The sequence below is a fragment of the Macaca fascicularis genome, chromosome 10 (assembly GCF_037993035.2).
Source record: "Macaca fascicularis isolate 582-1 chromosome 10, T2T-MFA8v1.1".
NCBI classification, from domain to species: Eukaryota; Metazoa; Chordata; class Mammalia; order Primates; family Cercopithecidae; genus Macaca; species Macaca fascicularis.
The window spans coordinates 93,281,045-93,298,231 of record NC_088384.1 but is presented as its reverse complement, the minus strand read 5'-3'; the positions used below and the strand labels follow the sequence as shown (position 1 = coordinate 93,298,231).

Genomic DNA, 17,187 nt, shown 5'->3' with positions numbered 1-17,187 from the left:
GTAAGACTCCATGTCAAACAAACAACAAAAAAAGACATCAATTGGAGGCTGGGCACAGTGGTTCACATCTGTAATCCCAGCACTTTGGGTGGCAGAGGCGGGAGGATGGCTTGACCCGAGGAGTTTGAGACAAGTCTGGGCAACATGGCAACACCCTGTCTCTACAAATATTAAAAAAAAAAAAAAAAAAAAATTAGCTAGGCATGGTGGCATGTGACTGTAGTCCCAGCTACTTGGGGGGCTGAGGTGAAGGATCACCTGAGTCCAGGAGTTTGAGGCTGTAGTGCACCATGATCGCACCACTGCACTCCAGCCTGGGCAACATAGTGAGGCCTTGTCTCAGAGAAAAAAAAAGAAAGACACCAATTGGGACTATCAGTGCTGCCCTAAACAGAATTAAAGATATTGAACTTCCCCTCCTACCATAAATAACTATCAAACTGTTTGAAATATATGAAATTGAGACACCGAACAACAGACAGCAAAGGCTGGGATCCTTTAAAGAAGGTTAAAAAGTATCACAATGGGCCGGGCGCAGTGGCTCACACCTGTAATCCCAGCACTTTGGGAGGCCAAGGAGGGTGGATCACAAGGTCAGGAGATTGAGACTATCCTGGCCAACACAGTGAAACCTCATCTCTACTAAAATACAAAAAATTAGCTGGCGTGGTAGTGTGTGCCTGTAGTCCCAGCTACCTGGGACGCTGAGGCAGGGGAATTGCTTGAACCTGGGAGGTGGGGGTGCAATTGCAGTGAGCGACTGCGGTGAGATCAAGCAATGAGATCAAGCAGTGCAGTGAGATCGAGCCACTGGACTCCAGCCTGGTGACAGAGCGAGTCTTCGTCTCAAAAACAAAAACAAAACAGACAAAAAGTATGACAATGATACCAGAAATAATGGGAATTTAAATGGAAATTCAGTTATAGGGTTCTTTCATTATTTGTGACATGGCAAAATAATAATTCACGGTATACTGTGAGAAATTAAGGATGCATATTAAAATCTCTAAACAAAACTAGACAAACACTAAAAAAAAAAATTAGATCTAAACAGCCAATAGAAGAGATAAAACAGAATATTTAAAAATAATCAAGGGGCTGGGCACAGTGGCTCATGCCTGTAATCCCAGCACTTTGGAAGGCCCAGGAGGGCAGATCACTTGAGGTCAGGAGTTCAAGACCAGCCTAGCCAACATGGCGAAACCCCATCTCTACCAAAAAATACAAAAAATTAGCCAGGCGTGGTGGTGCACACCTGTAGTCCCAGCAACCAGGGAAGCTGAGGTGGCTGGCTTGAGCCCAGGAGACAGAGGTTGCAGTGAGTCATGACCATGCCACTGCACTCCAGCCTGGCTGAGCCACACTCTGTCTCAAAAAAAACAAACAAAACAAACAAACAAAAAAAAAAACAAAACTGTTCTGAATCCAGGAAAGATTTTAATCATGATGCATTTTCCTCACCATTAGTCCAAAAACATGTCTCAAAATTGCCTGATGTAGTGACTACCATTATTTAATACATGTGAGTGCCTTCTACCTTGAATTCCCTTATTATTAGTCACACACATATGGGGGCACTTAGTAAGTACACATGGTATTGAACAGTCTCACTCCCAGAGCTGAAGTAAAAGTTTCTAGATGATCTATGACTTGCTCTTCTTGACATCCCACTAAAAATAACTGATCTGGCATGATCCTTAACATACATTAGGCAAAAAAACAAAAACAAAAACAGACCTGTCAAACTGAAATAAACTTCTTTTTTTGAGACTGAGTCTCACTGCTGCCTGGGCTAGAGTGCAATGGCGCCATCTCAGCTCACTGCAACATCTGCCTCCTGGGTTCACACGATTCTCCTGCCTCAGCCTCCTGAGTAGCTGGGATTATAGGCATGCACCACCACACCCAGCTAATTTTTTCTATTTTTAGTAGAGACAGGGTTTCACTGCATTAGATAGGCTGGTCTCAAACTCCTGACCTCATGATCCACCTGCCTTGACCTCCCAAAGTGCTGGCATTACAGGCGTGAGCCACCACGCCCAGCCAAATATTTCTTATACTGGATTAACCTTGGTTATCCTCAAATGAGCAAGAGTTAGTTTTGAACCACCCCAAAGGAATATAGTGAGGGGATGAAGGTCCTCCTGAACCACTCTGACCACCAGGACAAAAACAGCCTTACCTTTGCATCTGGCACCTGGGCACCAAGGCTGCTGAGTCCCACGATGGAGTAGAAGGCAGATTCCAAATTTGTGAAAGGGCGATCCAGCGAGGCTTTCAGTCTCTCCACGTCATGCTTGGTGAGGTAGTGAGTGGGCGTCAGAGCCCAGGTGCTGGCTATGATTGTCAGGGCCAACAGGAAGACAGTGCTTGAACCTTGGGGGGAAACGACCATTCAGTACACTCCACACTCTTCCAAGGTGCTATACACAGTCCCAGTGATGACGCACACCAAGATCTGGGAACCAAATCACATGGGGAAGGGTGAGGGAACCCAGGGGTTTAACCTGAGGAGAAGCCAGGGAGCCTGCTCTTCAACTGGTGGAAGGACAGTCCTGCCAGCAGCCTCCAGGCATCTAAAGCACAGGCCTTATCCTACTATTCCCATTAAGTCCTCTGCCTCTAAGGACAAACCCAATCCTGAATCCTCACACCTTGTCAGCCTCTCAACCAGCTCTCCTCCCTCGCGCTTCCTGCCATCTGTTGCTCTCTGGCTTCTCTGTCCTCTAAAAAGACCAGGTTCGTTCCTGCCCAGCATTTTTTCATGCTTTCCCCTACCTCAACTTTGCTTAATTTTTACTTTCAGAATTCAGCTCAAGCACCTCTTCCTTAAGAAGCTCTCTCTAGGATTAGGTCCCCAGTACAATAAAGTAAGGAAGAACCCAGGCTCTGGGGCCAGGCTTAAATCACAGCTCTGCCATTTATTAGCAATATGCCCTTGGCAGTTATTCAACCAGCTGGTGCCTCAGTTTCCTCAAGTGTAAAGTGGGATAATAATAGTATCTACCTCAGAAATGATTGCACGAGTTAATATAGAAAGATCTGGCCAGGCCAGCACTTTGGGAGGCCAAGGCAGGTGGATCACCTGAGGCCAGGAATTTGAGGCCAGCCTGGCCAACATGATGAAACCCCGTCTCTACTAAAAATACAAAAAAATTAGCCGGGCGTGGTGGTAGGTGCCTGTAATCCCAGCTACTCGGGAGGCTGAGGCAGGAGAATCGCTTGAACCTGGGAGACAGGTTGCAGTGAGCTGAGATTGCGCCATTGTACTCCAACTCGGGAGACGAGCAAAACTCCGTCTCAAAAAAAAAAAAAACTTAGAATAATGACTGGCACATAACAAGTGCTATATCAATATTAGCTACTACTTCTACTACTATTATTATTGTTGTTGTGATATCCACTCATAGGAATCTGTACTTCTATGTGGAATTTTCCACAACTTTAACAGTGTAATGTCTGATTTCTCTGCTAAACTGTAAGTTCCATGAGGATAAAGACTGCTTCTTTTGTTCATCCCAGTATTTCCAAGTCTTGCACACTGCCTGGCACATAGCAGGTACTGAATAAATATTTGCTGAATAAATGGAAAGAAAAATTAATCCCCATCTATGATGCCCCAGGGGACAGGGAGCTGCAGGAGTGGTACATTTCTACTTCATTTATTTAAAAAACAAAACAAAAAACACTTTTGAATGGGCTGCTTCTTGATAAAGTGCATTGTCTAGCACCCAAGTAACAGTAATAACAAATAATCACTAGGCTAACATGAGTGGCCCTAAATCTTTTGCCTTTAGCGTTAAATTAAGCTTGAACTAGAATCCTTGAAAAAAGGCACTACTGGCCAGAGGCAGTGGCTCACGTCTGTAATCCCAATACTTTGGGAGGCTGAGGCGGGTGGATTGCTTGAGCCCAGGAGTTCAAGACTAGACCAGGCAACATGGCGAAATCCTTTCTCTATAAAAAAGAAAATACAAAAATTAGCCAGGCATGGTGGCGCGTGCCTGTAGTCCCACTACTTGGGAGGCTAAGGTAGGAGGATCACTTGAGCCTGGGAGGTGCAGACTGCAGTGAGCTGGGATTGCACCACTGCACTCCACCCTGGGGGACAAAGAGAGACCCTGTCTCAAAAAAATAAAAGACGGCCGGGTGCGGTAGCTCACGCCTGTAATTCCAGCACTTTGGGAGGCCGAGGTAGGCAGATCACTTGAGGTCAGGAGTTTAAGACCAGCCTGGCCAACATGGTGAAACCCTGTCTCTACTAAAAAGACAAAAATTAGCCAGGCGTGGTGGTGGGCGCCTGTAATCCAAGCTACTTGGGAGACTGAGGCAGCAGAATCACTTAAACCCAGGAGGTGGAAATTGCAGTGAGCTGAGATCACGCCACTGCACTACAGCCGGGGCAACACAGTGAGACTCCATCTCAAAAAAAATAATAAAAATAAATAAATAAAATAAAATAAGAAAAAGAAAAAAATCTATCATGTGGCATATTCATCAAATGTATACTGAGCTACTATGTGCCACACACTACTTTCGGTGTTAAAAACACAGCAGGAAACAAACAAAGCTCCCATCCTCAAAGAGCTTGTATTGTAGTGGCAAAAGACATCACATGAAATAAGAATATTATTGGGCAACCCCCTTTGGGTCCCCTCCCCTTATATGGGAGCTCTGTTTTCACTCTATTAAATCCTGCAAATGCAAAAATAAATAAATAAATAAATAAATAAATAAATAAAAATAAGAACATTATTTATCACATTAGAAGGTAAAAGTGCTACGGAAAAAAATAAAGTACAGAAGAGATATTTGGGAAAGTCTACATTTTAAATACAGTAGTCTGTAAAGGCCTAAGAAATAAACATATGGAGTATAGACCTGAAGGAGAAGCAAGTCATAAAGATATCTGGTGGGAAATTATGCTAAGAAGAAAAACCCAATATGGCCAGGTGTGGTGGCTCACACCTCTAACCCCAGCACTTTGGGAGGCCGAGGAAGAAGGATAACCTGAGGTCAGGAGCTCGAGACCAGCCTAGCCAACATGGTGAAACCCCATCTCTACCAAAAATACAAGACATGAGCCGGGCACGGTGACTTGTGCCTGTAATCCCAGCTACTCGGGAGGCTGAGGCATAAGAATCACTTGAACCGGGAAGCAGAGTGGGCGGTGAGCTGAGATGGTGCCACTGCACTCCAGTCTGGGGCTCTGTCTCAAAAAAAAAGAAAAGAAAAACCAAATGCAAAGATTCTGAATCAGGAGTACGTACACATACAGTGTTTTTTGAGATCAGCAAGGACAGTATAGCTTGAGCAGAGTAAGCAAAAGTTAAGAAGTAGATGAGGTAACAGAGGTAGCAGAGGACAGATCCAGAGGGCCTTATGTACCACCACAGTGGAAGCCACTGGAAAGTTTCTTTCTTTTTTCTTAGACAGAGTCTCACTCTGTTGCCAGTCTGGAGTGCAGTGCAGTGGTGCGATCTCAGCTCACTGTAGCCGCAGCCTCCCGGGTTCAAGCGATTCTCCTGCCTCAGCCTCCCAAGTAGCTGGGACGACAGGCAAGTGCCACCATGCCCAGCTAATTTTTGTCTTTTTAGTAGAGATGGGGTATCACCATGTTGGCCAGGATGGTCTTGATCTCTTGACCTCATGATCCGCCCGCCTCGGCCTCCCAAAGTGCTAGGATTACAGGTGTGAGCTACCGCACCTGGCTGGAAGCCACTGGAAAGTTCTAAGCAGAGGTGTGATTTGATTTACACTCTAATGGTATTACCGTGTTGAGAATAAACAATACTGTGTGGAGAACAGACCATGCAGGTGCAAGGACAGAGTGGGGGACACCGGTTGGGAGATTACCGCTATAATCCAAGCCAGAAGATGATGGTGGCCCAAACCAGGGCAACAGCAGTGAACATGATGAGAAGTGATGAGAGTTAGTCTGGCTAGAATTCAAAGTCAAAGCCTATCAGAACTGCCAATGGACAGAAAGACCTAAGAGAAAGAGGAGTCAAGACACCAATGCTGAATCCCCAATGCCTTGTGTACAGGCAGGCACACAATATATGAAGATCTAGTGAATGGCTGTGACTAGTATTTTCCCACCTAGACCGTAAATTCCCCTAAAACAGCACCTGTGTCAGAATCCTAATCTTCTCACTCCATGTTAATGAGAGCAGTAACTTTTCTGACTAAAAGTCGAGCACTTAGCATGTTGGGTATGCCCACGCTATGCTGTGCTTTGCACACACCAAATCATTAAATCCTCACATCTAAGTAAGGTGGCTATCTTCTGCATTTCACAGACCAGGAAAGTGAGGCTCAGAAGTAGGTACCTGCCCTAGGACACATCGCTGAGAATCAAACTTCAGGCAATTTGAATCCAAAGTCTGCTTTTAACCACTTTACTATTCTAAACTTCTCAAATAATGAAACGGTGAGCCACTGACTCATTCATGTGTCACCCTGGGCAAGTAAGTTCCCTTCTGTGGGATTCCAACTTCTCATCTGTCAAATGGTAGTAACAAGAGTACATGCTTCCAAAGTTACGATGAGGCTACATGAGATTCCACCCTGCACGGCGTCTACTCAGTAACTTCCGATGCAGTTAACTTTACTGAGTTCTTAGGGCCATGCGCTGTTCTAAACTATGCACGAAGATTATTTCACTTAATAGAGCAACTCAACGAAGCAGACAACGTGACTAATTTGACTAACTTACTTTACACATGAGAAACTGAGGTGCAGAGGGGTTAAGTAACCTGCTTTGGGTTACACAATGAATACGTGGCCGACTGCAAGTTTGCACCCACAGTGTCACTTCAGAACTTATGCTCCAGGCTCCCAGAGAGAAGTGAGGGGTTTTCTTTGCCCCTTTCACTGAAGGGGAAACTACAGCCGAAAGGACAATCTGGCCGAAACCTCACACGGAGTAAGGGGCAGCACCGGGACCAGAACCTTAGGCCGCCTGGCCCAGGAGCCCGCGCGAATGAAATGAATGAGTGAGGCCAGGCCTATGGCTAAGGGCGGCTGCAGTCCCCACGGCTGGGCCTCGGGGCGACCCGTAGCTCCGCGCTGCACCCCTCCCCCAGGCACCAACCCCTCCAGGTCGCGGGCACTCCCACCAGCTCGCAGCCCTCCTTCGGACCCTCGACCCGACAGCGCCCCAGCCAGAGCTTGTGCCCATGCCCCTGTCCCGCAGGGGAAGGGGATCCCGCCTGGCCGGCTCTCGAGCGGCGACGAGTAGCCTCCCGCGGGCGACAGCCCTCTCCCCAAAGAGTGCTGGCCGTGGGGCCCTATCGATAAGCCACGCGCAACTCCTCACCCGGCGGCGCCATTCCTCCGAGCAGGTCCCGCCGGAGTCCGAGCCGCAGGCTGACTTCCGCTCGGGAAAGTGGCTCCAAGAGCCCGCCACAGGGGACGCCAGGGACTCGCGGCAGGCTCTGCGGGCCAGGATGAGTTCTAAGCACAGGTCAGTGTCGGCGGCCCCGCTGAACTTCGACGCTTCCAGCAGCCGCGGCCGGGATCTCAGTCCTCCCGCGCACAGGGCCTTGCAGTTCCCGAGGACAGACCCGCCTCCCCCCCGCGCCCAGGCCCACTTGGAACCGACCGTCTCGCAACGCTCCTATTCCGGGAGCTACCGGGACGTGGTTGGGCCAGGCCTCGGGGTGGGCCCGAGACGGGGCCGCTTCTGATTGGCGCATCTGCTGTCACTCACTCGTCTTTCTGCTGCCCGGCCCATTTTAAAGGAAAAGGAAGGGTCTCGACAGGAGGGGATAGCTTAGAAGGGAATTTTTTTTTTTTTTTTTTTTTTTTTTTTCCCCTCTAGTAAATTGTGGCAGTTTCTGGCCGGGCGCAGTGGCTCACGGCTGTAATCCCAGCACTTTGGGAGGCCGAGGCAGGCGGATCACCTGAGCTCAGGAGTTGGAGATCAGCCTAGGCAATACGGTGAAACCCCATCTCTACTAAAAATACAAAATTAGCCGAGCGTGGTGACACTTGCCTGTAATCCCAGCTACTCGAGAGGCTGAGGCAAGTGAACCTCTTGAACCTCGGAGGCGGAGGATGCGGTGAGCCGAGATTGCGCCATTGCACTCCAGCCTTTGCAACAAGAATAAATCTCCGTCTCACCAAAAAAAAAAGAAAGAAAATTATGTCAGTTTTTTCCAAAGATTATCCCTCGGGTTGTTAATAACTGACCTACGAGTGACGTTTTATCTGATTTGCAGAGCAATGCAGTAACTCATAGAGAACATATTAGGCCAGTTTTACAGGCTCATCACGGAAGTGGCTCACCCAGGAACACCGCTCTAATAACTAGCGCCAATTACTGAATGTTTACAGTATAACCCGACACTGTGCCGAGGGCTCTACAAACATTATTTCTTTTCTTTCTTTTTTTATTGGTACGGGATCTTGCTCTGTCGCCTGGGCTGGAGTGCAGTGGTGTGATCATAGCTCACTGCAGCCTCGACATCCTGGGCTCAAGCGATCCTCCTGCCTCAGCCTCCCAAGTAGCTGGGACTGCTGCCACGCGCCACCACGCCCAGCTAATCTTTTAAAATTATTTTTGGTAGATACCACATCTCGCTTTGTTCCCCAAGTTGGTCTGGAACTCCTGGGCTCAAACGATCCTCCAGCCTTAGCCTCCCAAAGTGCTAATCCCATTTTAAAGAGAAGGAAACAGATTTGAACCTAGGCAGTCTGACTCCAGAATCTGTGCTTTTAACTACAGTTTTATGAACGTATAAAGTATGCACAATATAACTCTTATTAACGTTATTATTGTCCCAAATGTTATCCTACATGGGAGAGAGTCAGTTCTTTCTGTGTGTCTATTATGATAGCCACTGGCCTTATGTGGATATTTAAATTTGAATTTAAATGGATTAAAATTAATTAAAATTTAAAATTCAGTCTCTCATTTGTAGTAGCCACGTTTCAAGTGCTCAGTAGCCACAGATAACTAGTGGATATCAGTTTTGACAGCTCAAAAGTATAGGACATCTTCATTATCGCAGAAAGTTCCATTGGGCAGTGCTGATGTAGAATATATAAAGAATTCTCCCAACTCAAGAATAAGACAACCAACCAGTGGTGTGCTGGAGTTGTCTCATACTGTCTTGAGAGAGTCCATTGTTAAATTTTCAGTAATTTTGCAAATTGGTTAAATATAGCCATTTAGAAAATTATATCAACTTAGGATGAAATAAACTATATTGAAAACAAAACTCATTATTTCCTAATTATTTCACTACATTTTACATTTTCTGTGCTTTTGTGGTTGCTTATATCTGTTGAAACTGTGTGATGGAAATATATGACGGTATGCCATTGCACATCTCTTCCCAAGGTAGTATCGGTAGCTTGATTTTGGCCATGATGGGAGTATTTACACCACAGACTTAGCATATGCAGCCAGGAATAGTGGCTCAGTCTATAATCCCAGAGCTTTTGGGAGGCTGAGGTAGGAGGATCACTTGAGTCCAGGAGTTCGAGACCTGTCTGGGCAACACAGCAAGACCCTGCCTCTACAAAAAATTTTTTTAATTAGCCAGGTGTGGTGGCTCGCATCTGTGGTCCTAGTGACTAGCTGTGGGCCACAGATGGGAGCCACCACACCTGACTAATGAAAAAGAAAAAGACCAACAATAACAAATGTTGGCAAGGATGTGGAGCACAGGATCTCTCATATCCTGCTGATGGAAATGTAAAGTGGTACAACCATTTTGGAAACAGATTGACAGCTTCTTTGTTGTTGGTTTGTTTGTTTTGAAACAGAGTCTCTCTCTGTCACCCAGGCTGGAGTGCAATGGCACAATCTTAGTTCACTGCAACCTCCGCCTCCTGGATTCAAGCAATTCTCCTGTCTCAGCCTCCCGAGTAGCTGGGATTACAGGTGCATGCCACCACACTGCCCAGCGAAATTTTTTTGTATTTTTAGTAGAGACGGGGTTTCACCATGTTGGCCAGGCTGGTCTCAAACTCCTGACATCTAGTGATCCACCCACCTCAGCCTCCTGAAGTGCTTGGATTACAGGCGTGAGCCACTGGTTGTTATTTTCTAAGAGGCAAGGTCTGTATCTGTCGCTCAGGCTGGAGTACAGTGATGGAATCATAGCTCACGGCCACCTTCAACTCTTGGACTCTAGGATCCTCTTGCCTTGGCTTCCTGAGTGACTGGCACTACAGGCACATGCCACCACCCTCAGCTAATTTTTTGTAGAGATCAGATTTTTTAAATTTTTTGTAGAGATTGGATTTTGCTATGTTACCCAGGCTTGTCTCAAACTCGTAGTCTCAGGCAATTCTTTCGCCTTAGCCTCCCAAAGGCACCGGGAATATAGGCATGAAACATAGCATGTGGCCAGTAAGCGTCTTAAGAAGTTAGTTATACAGTCTACCATACAACACAACCATTCTGCTTCTAGAGGGTTTGTTTTTAATGAACTCATTTTTTATTAAAGAAATATATGCATACAGGACAAAGTTCAAACTTCATTGGTTTGGGGTTTCCTTCCAAAATTGTTTTACTGGCTGGGCACGGTGGCTTACACCTATAATCTCCAAACTTTGGGAGGCCAAAGTGGGCAGATCACCTGAGGTCAGGAGTTTGAGACCAGCCTGGCTAACATGATGAAACCCTGTCTCTACTAAAAATATAAAAATTAGCCGGGCGTGGTGGCGGGCACCTGTAATCCCAGCTACTCGGGAGGCTGAGGCAGGAGAATCACTTGAACCCAGGAAGCAGAGAGGTTGCAGTGAGCCGAGATTACACCACTGCACTCCAGCCTGGACGACAAAGTGAGACTCTGTGTCAAAAAAAATAAAAATTAAAAATAATTTTAAAAAATGAATTCCATAAGTAGTGTTTTTGCTTTTGTTTTTCTTCTAGAGACAGGTTCTCTCTGTCAATTAAGCTGGAGTGCAGTGGTGCCATCATAGCTCACTGCAGTCTTAAAGTCCTGGGCTCAAGGGATCCTCCTGCCTCAGCTCCTGAGTAGCTAGGACTACAGGCACATGCCACCATACCTAGCTAATTTTTTACTTTTTTGTAGAGATGAGGTCTCACCGTGTTGCCCAGGCTAGTCTCAAAGTCCTGAGCTCAAGCAGTCCTCCCTCTTCATCCTCCCAAAATGCTGATATTACAGAGTGAGCCACCATGCCCACCCTCCATACATTTTTTTTTTCACGTATGCCAGCATTTGTGTGTGTGTGTGTTTCTGTGTGTATAGACATATACTTAATTACTTTTGTGAAAATACTGTTTTGTTTTAATAAAAAGTGTCATATCCATTGTTTGACAGCTTGCTTTTTCATTCATTAATGAAATATGCTAAACATTCAGTAAATAGAGATATGCTAAATATGCTAAATATGCTAAACATTCAGTAAATAGAGACCTGCTCAGTCATTCACGCTACCAGTAATTGTTGAGCACTTCCATATGTCACTGTTCTAGACTCCTAGGATACATTCATGAACAAAGCAGCCAAAGATTCTTGCCCTCATGAAGTTTACATTTTAGCAGGAGGAAATAAATGACAAACAATGAACACCATAAATAAGTGAAAGATATATTGGAAGGTGTTACGTGCTATGGTAAAAAGAAAAAGAAAGGTTAAGGAGGATAGAGGGAGTTTGGCAAGGTGTTCTACCTCAATCTGGTTTTTGTGTGTTTGTTTGTTTTTTCAGATGGAGTCTCGCTGTGTCACCCAAGGTGGAGTGCAGTGGCGCAATCTCGGCTTCACTACAACTTCCACCTCCCAGTTCAAGCGATTCTCCTGCCTCAGTCTCCCGAGTAGCTGGGATTACAGGCATGCGCCACCACACCCAGCTATTTTTTGTATTTTTAGTAGAAACTCAGTTTCGCCATGTTGGCCAGGCTTGTCTCAAACTCCTGATCTCAGGTTATCTGCCCGCCTTGGCCCCCCAAAGTGCTGGGATTATAGGCGTGAGCCACCAACACCCAACGTTGTTTTTAACAGCAGCATAGTATTTCTTACCTGTCCATTCACTCATAATGAGACTGACAACATGCTAGGTACTGGGGATACAACGGTGACCATGTAGACAAGGTTTCTCTTTAATGGAGTTTATAGCAAATGAACAAGGTAATTGCAGGTAATGGTTAAATACTATGAAAAAAATAAGAAGGTAACTGTGGGACCAGGATGGTGGGAGCTACTTAGTCTAGATTGGTGCTGAATAAATGCCTCTCTCAAAAAGTGACATTTAGGCTTTCAAATGAATGATGAGACAGAAGCAGTCCTGGAAAACTAATTTTTCACATCCTCTCTTTCTTCCTAGGATCTGTAGTCAGGAAGAAGTAGTGATCCCTTATGCCTATGACAATGATTCAGGAAGTGTGGATTTGGAGCTGAGCAACTTAGAGACTATTAAAAAAGGCTCCAGTAGCATTGAACTGACAGGTAAAAAAGAGAAAGGACTAGAAAGGGGAGGGGAGGGGAAAAGAGAATCTATTTTCAACTTGGGCCAAGACATATTGATTGAGTACTTGATGGGTGACCAGCCCTTGACTAGACTTTGATGATGAATTTGGTCCCTGACTTTGAGACCTTAAAATACGGTTGGCAAAATAAGATGACATACATGGTTCGTGATGTCCAGGAAACTAAGGTTGGTCCTGAGTTCTGCAGAAGAGTCTGAGTGCTTGAGGGATTCTGAGGAGGGAAAGGGCAGCGTGGGATGCCTTGGAGTGGGAGGACTTCATGCAGAAGGTGGGATCTGGATTGGGCTTCAGAATAACTTTCATTCTACAAAACATTTATTGAGTACCAGGAGCTGGGAATACAACAATGGACATGACCGACATGGTCACTGCCCTCATAGAACTTACATTATTGTGCAAAGAGACCAAAAAGAGTAAACAGACAGTCATTGAAGTAATTACAACTTGTAGTAAGCAGTATGGAAGAACAGGCTGACACCAAAAATAAGGGCAGTAGGAACCTACTTGAAACTCTGGTTGTCAGAGAACACCTGTATGAGACAGCAAGCGGTATTTAAACCTAAAGGAGGCCTGAAAGATATCAGAGTAACTCATGTGAGTATAGGGAGTATTACAGATAGAGTATAGGGAGTACTACAGATAGACGGGACAGCATGTGCATGACACAGGAAAGATCCTGGTGTGTTTGAAGAACTACCTTCATTCATTCACACATTCATTCAGCAAATACTTAATGAAGCCCTCCTGTACTCTAAGCTTAAATCTAGCAGCTGGAGATACAGCATCGAACAGAACAGACACAGTATACCTATGGATGAACAGGCAAATGGAACTCAGTGTAATCAGTGTGATGGGGCTAGGGGAGCCAGAGTGGATATAGAGCGGTTTATTAGTGACTAGGGGATACGTAGCCAAAATGGGCAAAAAGGGATACAAGAAAGGCATCCTGGAGCTGCGACTTGAAGGATGAGTAGGAGTTAGCAAGGCAAAGATAGATAAGGGAAGGTGGGGGAGAAGAAGGAGAAAAACTCAGGCAGAAGGAACAGCCCGTGCAAAGATCAGAATGAGAACATGGCTTCAATTATTGCAATTAGTGGATGATAGGAGTATGGCAGGAAGTGGGTAGAGTTTGCAGAAGAGGCATTCAAGAAATCAAAAAATACAAAAGTCGAGTGGTGGCCGGGCGTGGTGGCTCACGTCTGTAATCCCAGTACTTTGGGAGGCCGAGGCGGGTGGATCACCTGAGGTTAGGAGTTCGAGACTTTGCCTGGCCAACATAGCGAAACCCTGTCTCTACTAAAAATACAAAAATTACCCGGGGGTGGTGGCATATGCCTGTAATCCCAGCTACTTGGGAGTCTGAGGCACAAGAATCGCTTGAACCCAGGAGGCAGAGGTTGCAGTGAGCCAAGATTGCGCCACTGTACTCCAGCCTGAGCAACAGAGTGAGACTCTGTCTCAAAAAAAAAAAAAAAAAAAAAGAATGGTAAAAATCTTCAGATGAAAGAGGTGTTAAAGGGGAAGTACTACTGGGATCAGTTCTTTGCATGTATTACCTCATTTAATTGTTATAATAACCTTGTTTTACAGATGAGGAAACAGGTTTCAGGAGGCAAACTAACTTGATAAAGGTCATACAAGTAGTAAGTGGTAGAGCCAAGAGTCAAACTAGTCTCAAACTGAGATTTAAAGTCCGTGCCCTTAACCATTCTGCTACAGCTCAGTACCAAAGGCTTTTGTAGCCTAGGAGGCCCTTAGAGAACATTGAATTTATAATTGAGAAAACTGAATCTGGCCGGGCGCGGTGGCTCAAGCCTGTAATCCCAGCACTTTGGGAGGCCGAGACGGGCGGATCACGAGGTCAGGAGATCGAGACCATCCTGGCTAACACAATGAAACCCCGTCTCCACTAAAAATACAAAAAAATTAGCCGGGCGTGGTGGCGGCGCCTGTAGTCCCAGCTACTCGGGAGGCTGAGGCAGGAGAATGGCGGGAACCCGGGAGGCGGAGCTTGCAGTGAGCCGAGATCGCGCCACTGCACTCCAGCCTGGGCGACAGAGCGAGACTCCGCCTCAAAAAAAAAAAAAAAAAAAAAAAAAAGAAAACTGAATCTAGGAGATAGGATGGGACTTGGTTAAGATCATAGGGCAAGTAGCAAAGGTGAGAGCCAGAGGTACTCCCCACTAAACCTCATCACTTTACATAGTACGGAGGCATCATCCAGTGTCTTTCTTTTCAATGTTAGACTTGGACATCCCTGACATCCCTGGACTCCATTGTGAGCCCCTGTCAGATAGCCCCAGACACCTGACCCGACAGGACCCGCTCAATGAGGCCATTGTTGACAAGCTGATCCAGTCCATCCAGAGGGGTTTCAGTGGTGAGCTAAAGGTATACACAAGCAATTTTTATGAGTTATCCAACTTATTCCTCCATTTAACAAATATTTTAAACATATTATTTCTCGATTATACAAATAATTTTATATTATAGGTTATAAAACATGTTTATATTTATATTTATAATACATATATTTACATATATTTATACCTTATACGTTATGAAATTAATGTAAAAACAAAACCATAATAAAAATTAAAAGCTGATCTTCTCTAATTCCAGTCTCCTCAAATAACTACTGCTGACCTTTTTATTTATTTTTTTTAGACTTTTTTTTTTTTTCTGAGACAGTGTCTCACTCTGTCGCCCAGGCTGGAGTGCAGTGGCACGATCTCAGCTCACTGCAACCTCTGCCTCCCAGGTTCAAGCGATTCTCCTGCCTCAGCCTCCTGAGTAGCTGGGATTACAGGCACATGCCACCTTTGCCCAGCTAATTTTTGTAGTTTTAGTAAAGACGGGTTTTACCATGTTGGCCAAGCAGGTCTTGAACTCCTGACCTCAAGCAGTCAACCTGCCTTGGCCTTCCAAAGTGCTGGGATTACAGGCATGAGCCACTGTGCCCAGTCCTCTATGGCTTTTAAGTCCCATTCACCCAATCAACAAGTAATGAATGAACAGCTACCATTTATAAGGCACTGTGCTTGATGCAGGGAAGAAGTTGGAGTAGTAAGATTACAGACTTTTCACAAATAAACAAACTGAGCCACAAACAGACCAAGACCCTGTCTCAAAAAGTATAATACTATTCAGCAATAAAAGGAGGGAACTATTGATACAACAGCAGAGATGAATCGCAGAGGCATTGTGTTGAGTGAAAGAAACCAATCAGAAAAGGTTATAGACTGTGTGATTCCAGTTGTGTGACATTCTTGAAAAGACAAAACCATAGTGATGGAGAACAGATCAGTGATTCCTAGGAATTAGGGTGGGGAGAGGGTGTGACTAAAAAGGGATAGCAGGAGGGAAATTTAGGGGATGGTGGAACTGTTCCGTATCCTGATTGTGGTGATGGTTACACATGTGTATGTGTGTGTTATAACACATGGAACCATGTGCTCCCCACCAAAATCAGTTTTACTGTATGATACTTTTTTAAAAATCATGTTATCACTTTGTACCACATAAATATACACAACCATAGTTTGTCAATTTACCAACACACACACACACACACACACACACAAAAGAAACACACATACACACAGAGGCTCCGCTGGAAGGAGGATGAGGGAGACTTCAGGAATGCTGGTAATAATCTGTTGCTGGCTACAGGGTGTTTTTTGGTTTGTGAAAATCCACCGACCTGTACATTTTCTTTATGTAGAATACCAATGAAAAATAAAAGTAAAACATTTAAAGTCAGCATGTTGGCCTTCACTTTTGACTTCAGCTAATCATTATACTTCATATCAGCATGGTTTTCTTTCGATTTCTTTGTAGTTAATGAAGGGCTTGGATCGCTGCAGTGAATCGAAACAAAAAAAGCCCATTCCCTGCCTTGAGCTGATTCCACAGTCAATCAGGGAAATAGATTAATAAGAAGGTCATTATGTTGGAGGATCGCAAGTGCCATGATAGCAATTTATTCATGTGGTTTGTAGATACACTTAGAAAGGACACTGGACCAGCCAGTCGCAGTGGCTCAAGCCTGTAATCCCAGCACTTTGGTAGGCCAAGGCGGGCGGATCACGAGATCAGGAGTTCAACACCAGCCTGGCTAACATGGTGAAACCCCCATCTCTACTAAAGATACAAAAAATTAGCCGGGCGTGGTGGCGGGCGCCTGTAATCCCAGCTACTCGGCAGGCTGAGACAGGAGAATAGCTTGAATCTGGGAGGCGGAGGTTGCAGTGAGCCGAGACCATGCCATTGCACTCCAGCCTGGGCAACAGGGTGAGACTCTGTCTCAAAAGAAAAAAGAGAAAGGACACTGGACCCTGCTTCAGGAGCAAACGCATTCTCCAAGTCTTAAGATATATAGAGATTTTTTTTTCTTTTTTGAGACAGAGTCTCGCTCTGTTGCCCAAGCTATAGTGCAGTGGCACATTTTGGCTCACCGCAACCTCCATCTCCCAGGTTCAAGTGCACCTGTAGTCCCAACTACTCGGGAGGCTGAAGTACAAGGATCCCATGAGCCCAGGAGATGTAGACTGCAGTGAGCGGTGATCTTGCCACTGCACTCCAGCCTGGATGACAGAGTGAGACCCTGTCTTAAAAAAAAAAAAAAAAAAGGGTTCTACGATAAATAGGTTTTATATAAATAATTAGAAAAAGAGGCCGGTTGCAGTGGCTCACACCTGTAATCCCAGTACTTTGGG

At 45.3% G+C, this 17,187-nt stretch overlaps 2 protein-coding genes across 14 annotated transcripts in view; one reads left to right on the top strand and one right to left on the bottom strand.

The window, feature by feature from the left end:
• Window positions 1–7,570, bottom strand: part of RPN2 (ribophorin II) — a 59,540-nt gene extending 51,970 nt beyond the window's left edge. For all 7 annotated transcript variants that reach the window (XM_005568947.4, XM_005568948.4, XM_045362954.2 and 4 more), the window contains exons 1-2: window positions 7,322–7,570; window positions 2,183–2,376 (exon numbers count right to left, since the gene is read on the bottom strand). In XM_005568947.4, the coding sequence (XP_005569004.1) occupies window positions 2,183–2,376; window positions 7,322–7,334 (207 nt within the window). In that variant the 5' untranslated portion in view covers window positions 7,335–7,570. The remainder of the gene's footprint in view (window positions 1–2,182; window positions 2,377–7,321) is intronic.
• MROH8 (maestro heat like repeat family member 8) overlaps window positions 7,076–17,187 on the top strand; it is a 77,391-nt gene continuing 67,279 nt past the window's right edge. For 3 of the 7 annotated variants that reach the window (XR_012419339.1, XM_065523122.2, XM_065523126.2), the window contains exons 1-2: window positions 12,169–12,428; window positions 14,715–14,860. Coding sequence is in view for 4 of the 7 variants with exons in the window: in XM_065523122.2 (XP_065379194.1) it covers window positions 12,248–12,428; window positions 14,715–14,860 (327 nt within the window). In the remaining 3 variants the exon portion in view is untranslated. Of the gene's footprint in view, window positions 7,469–12,167; window positions 12,429–14,714; window positions 14,861–17,187 lie in introns of those variants that run through there. The other 4 variants (XM_005568951.5, XM_045362953.3, XR_012419338.1 and 1 more) reach the window with 2 other exon arrangements.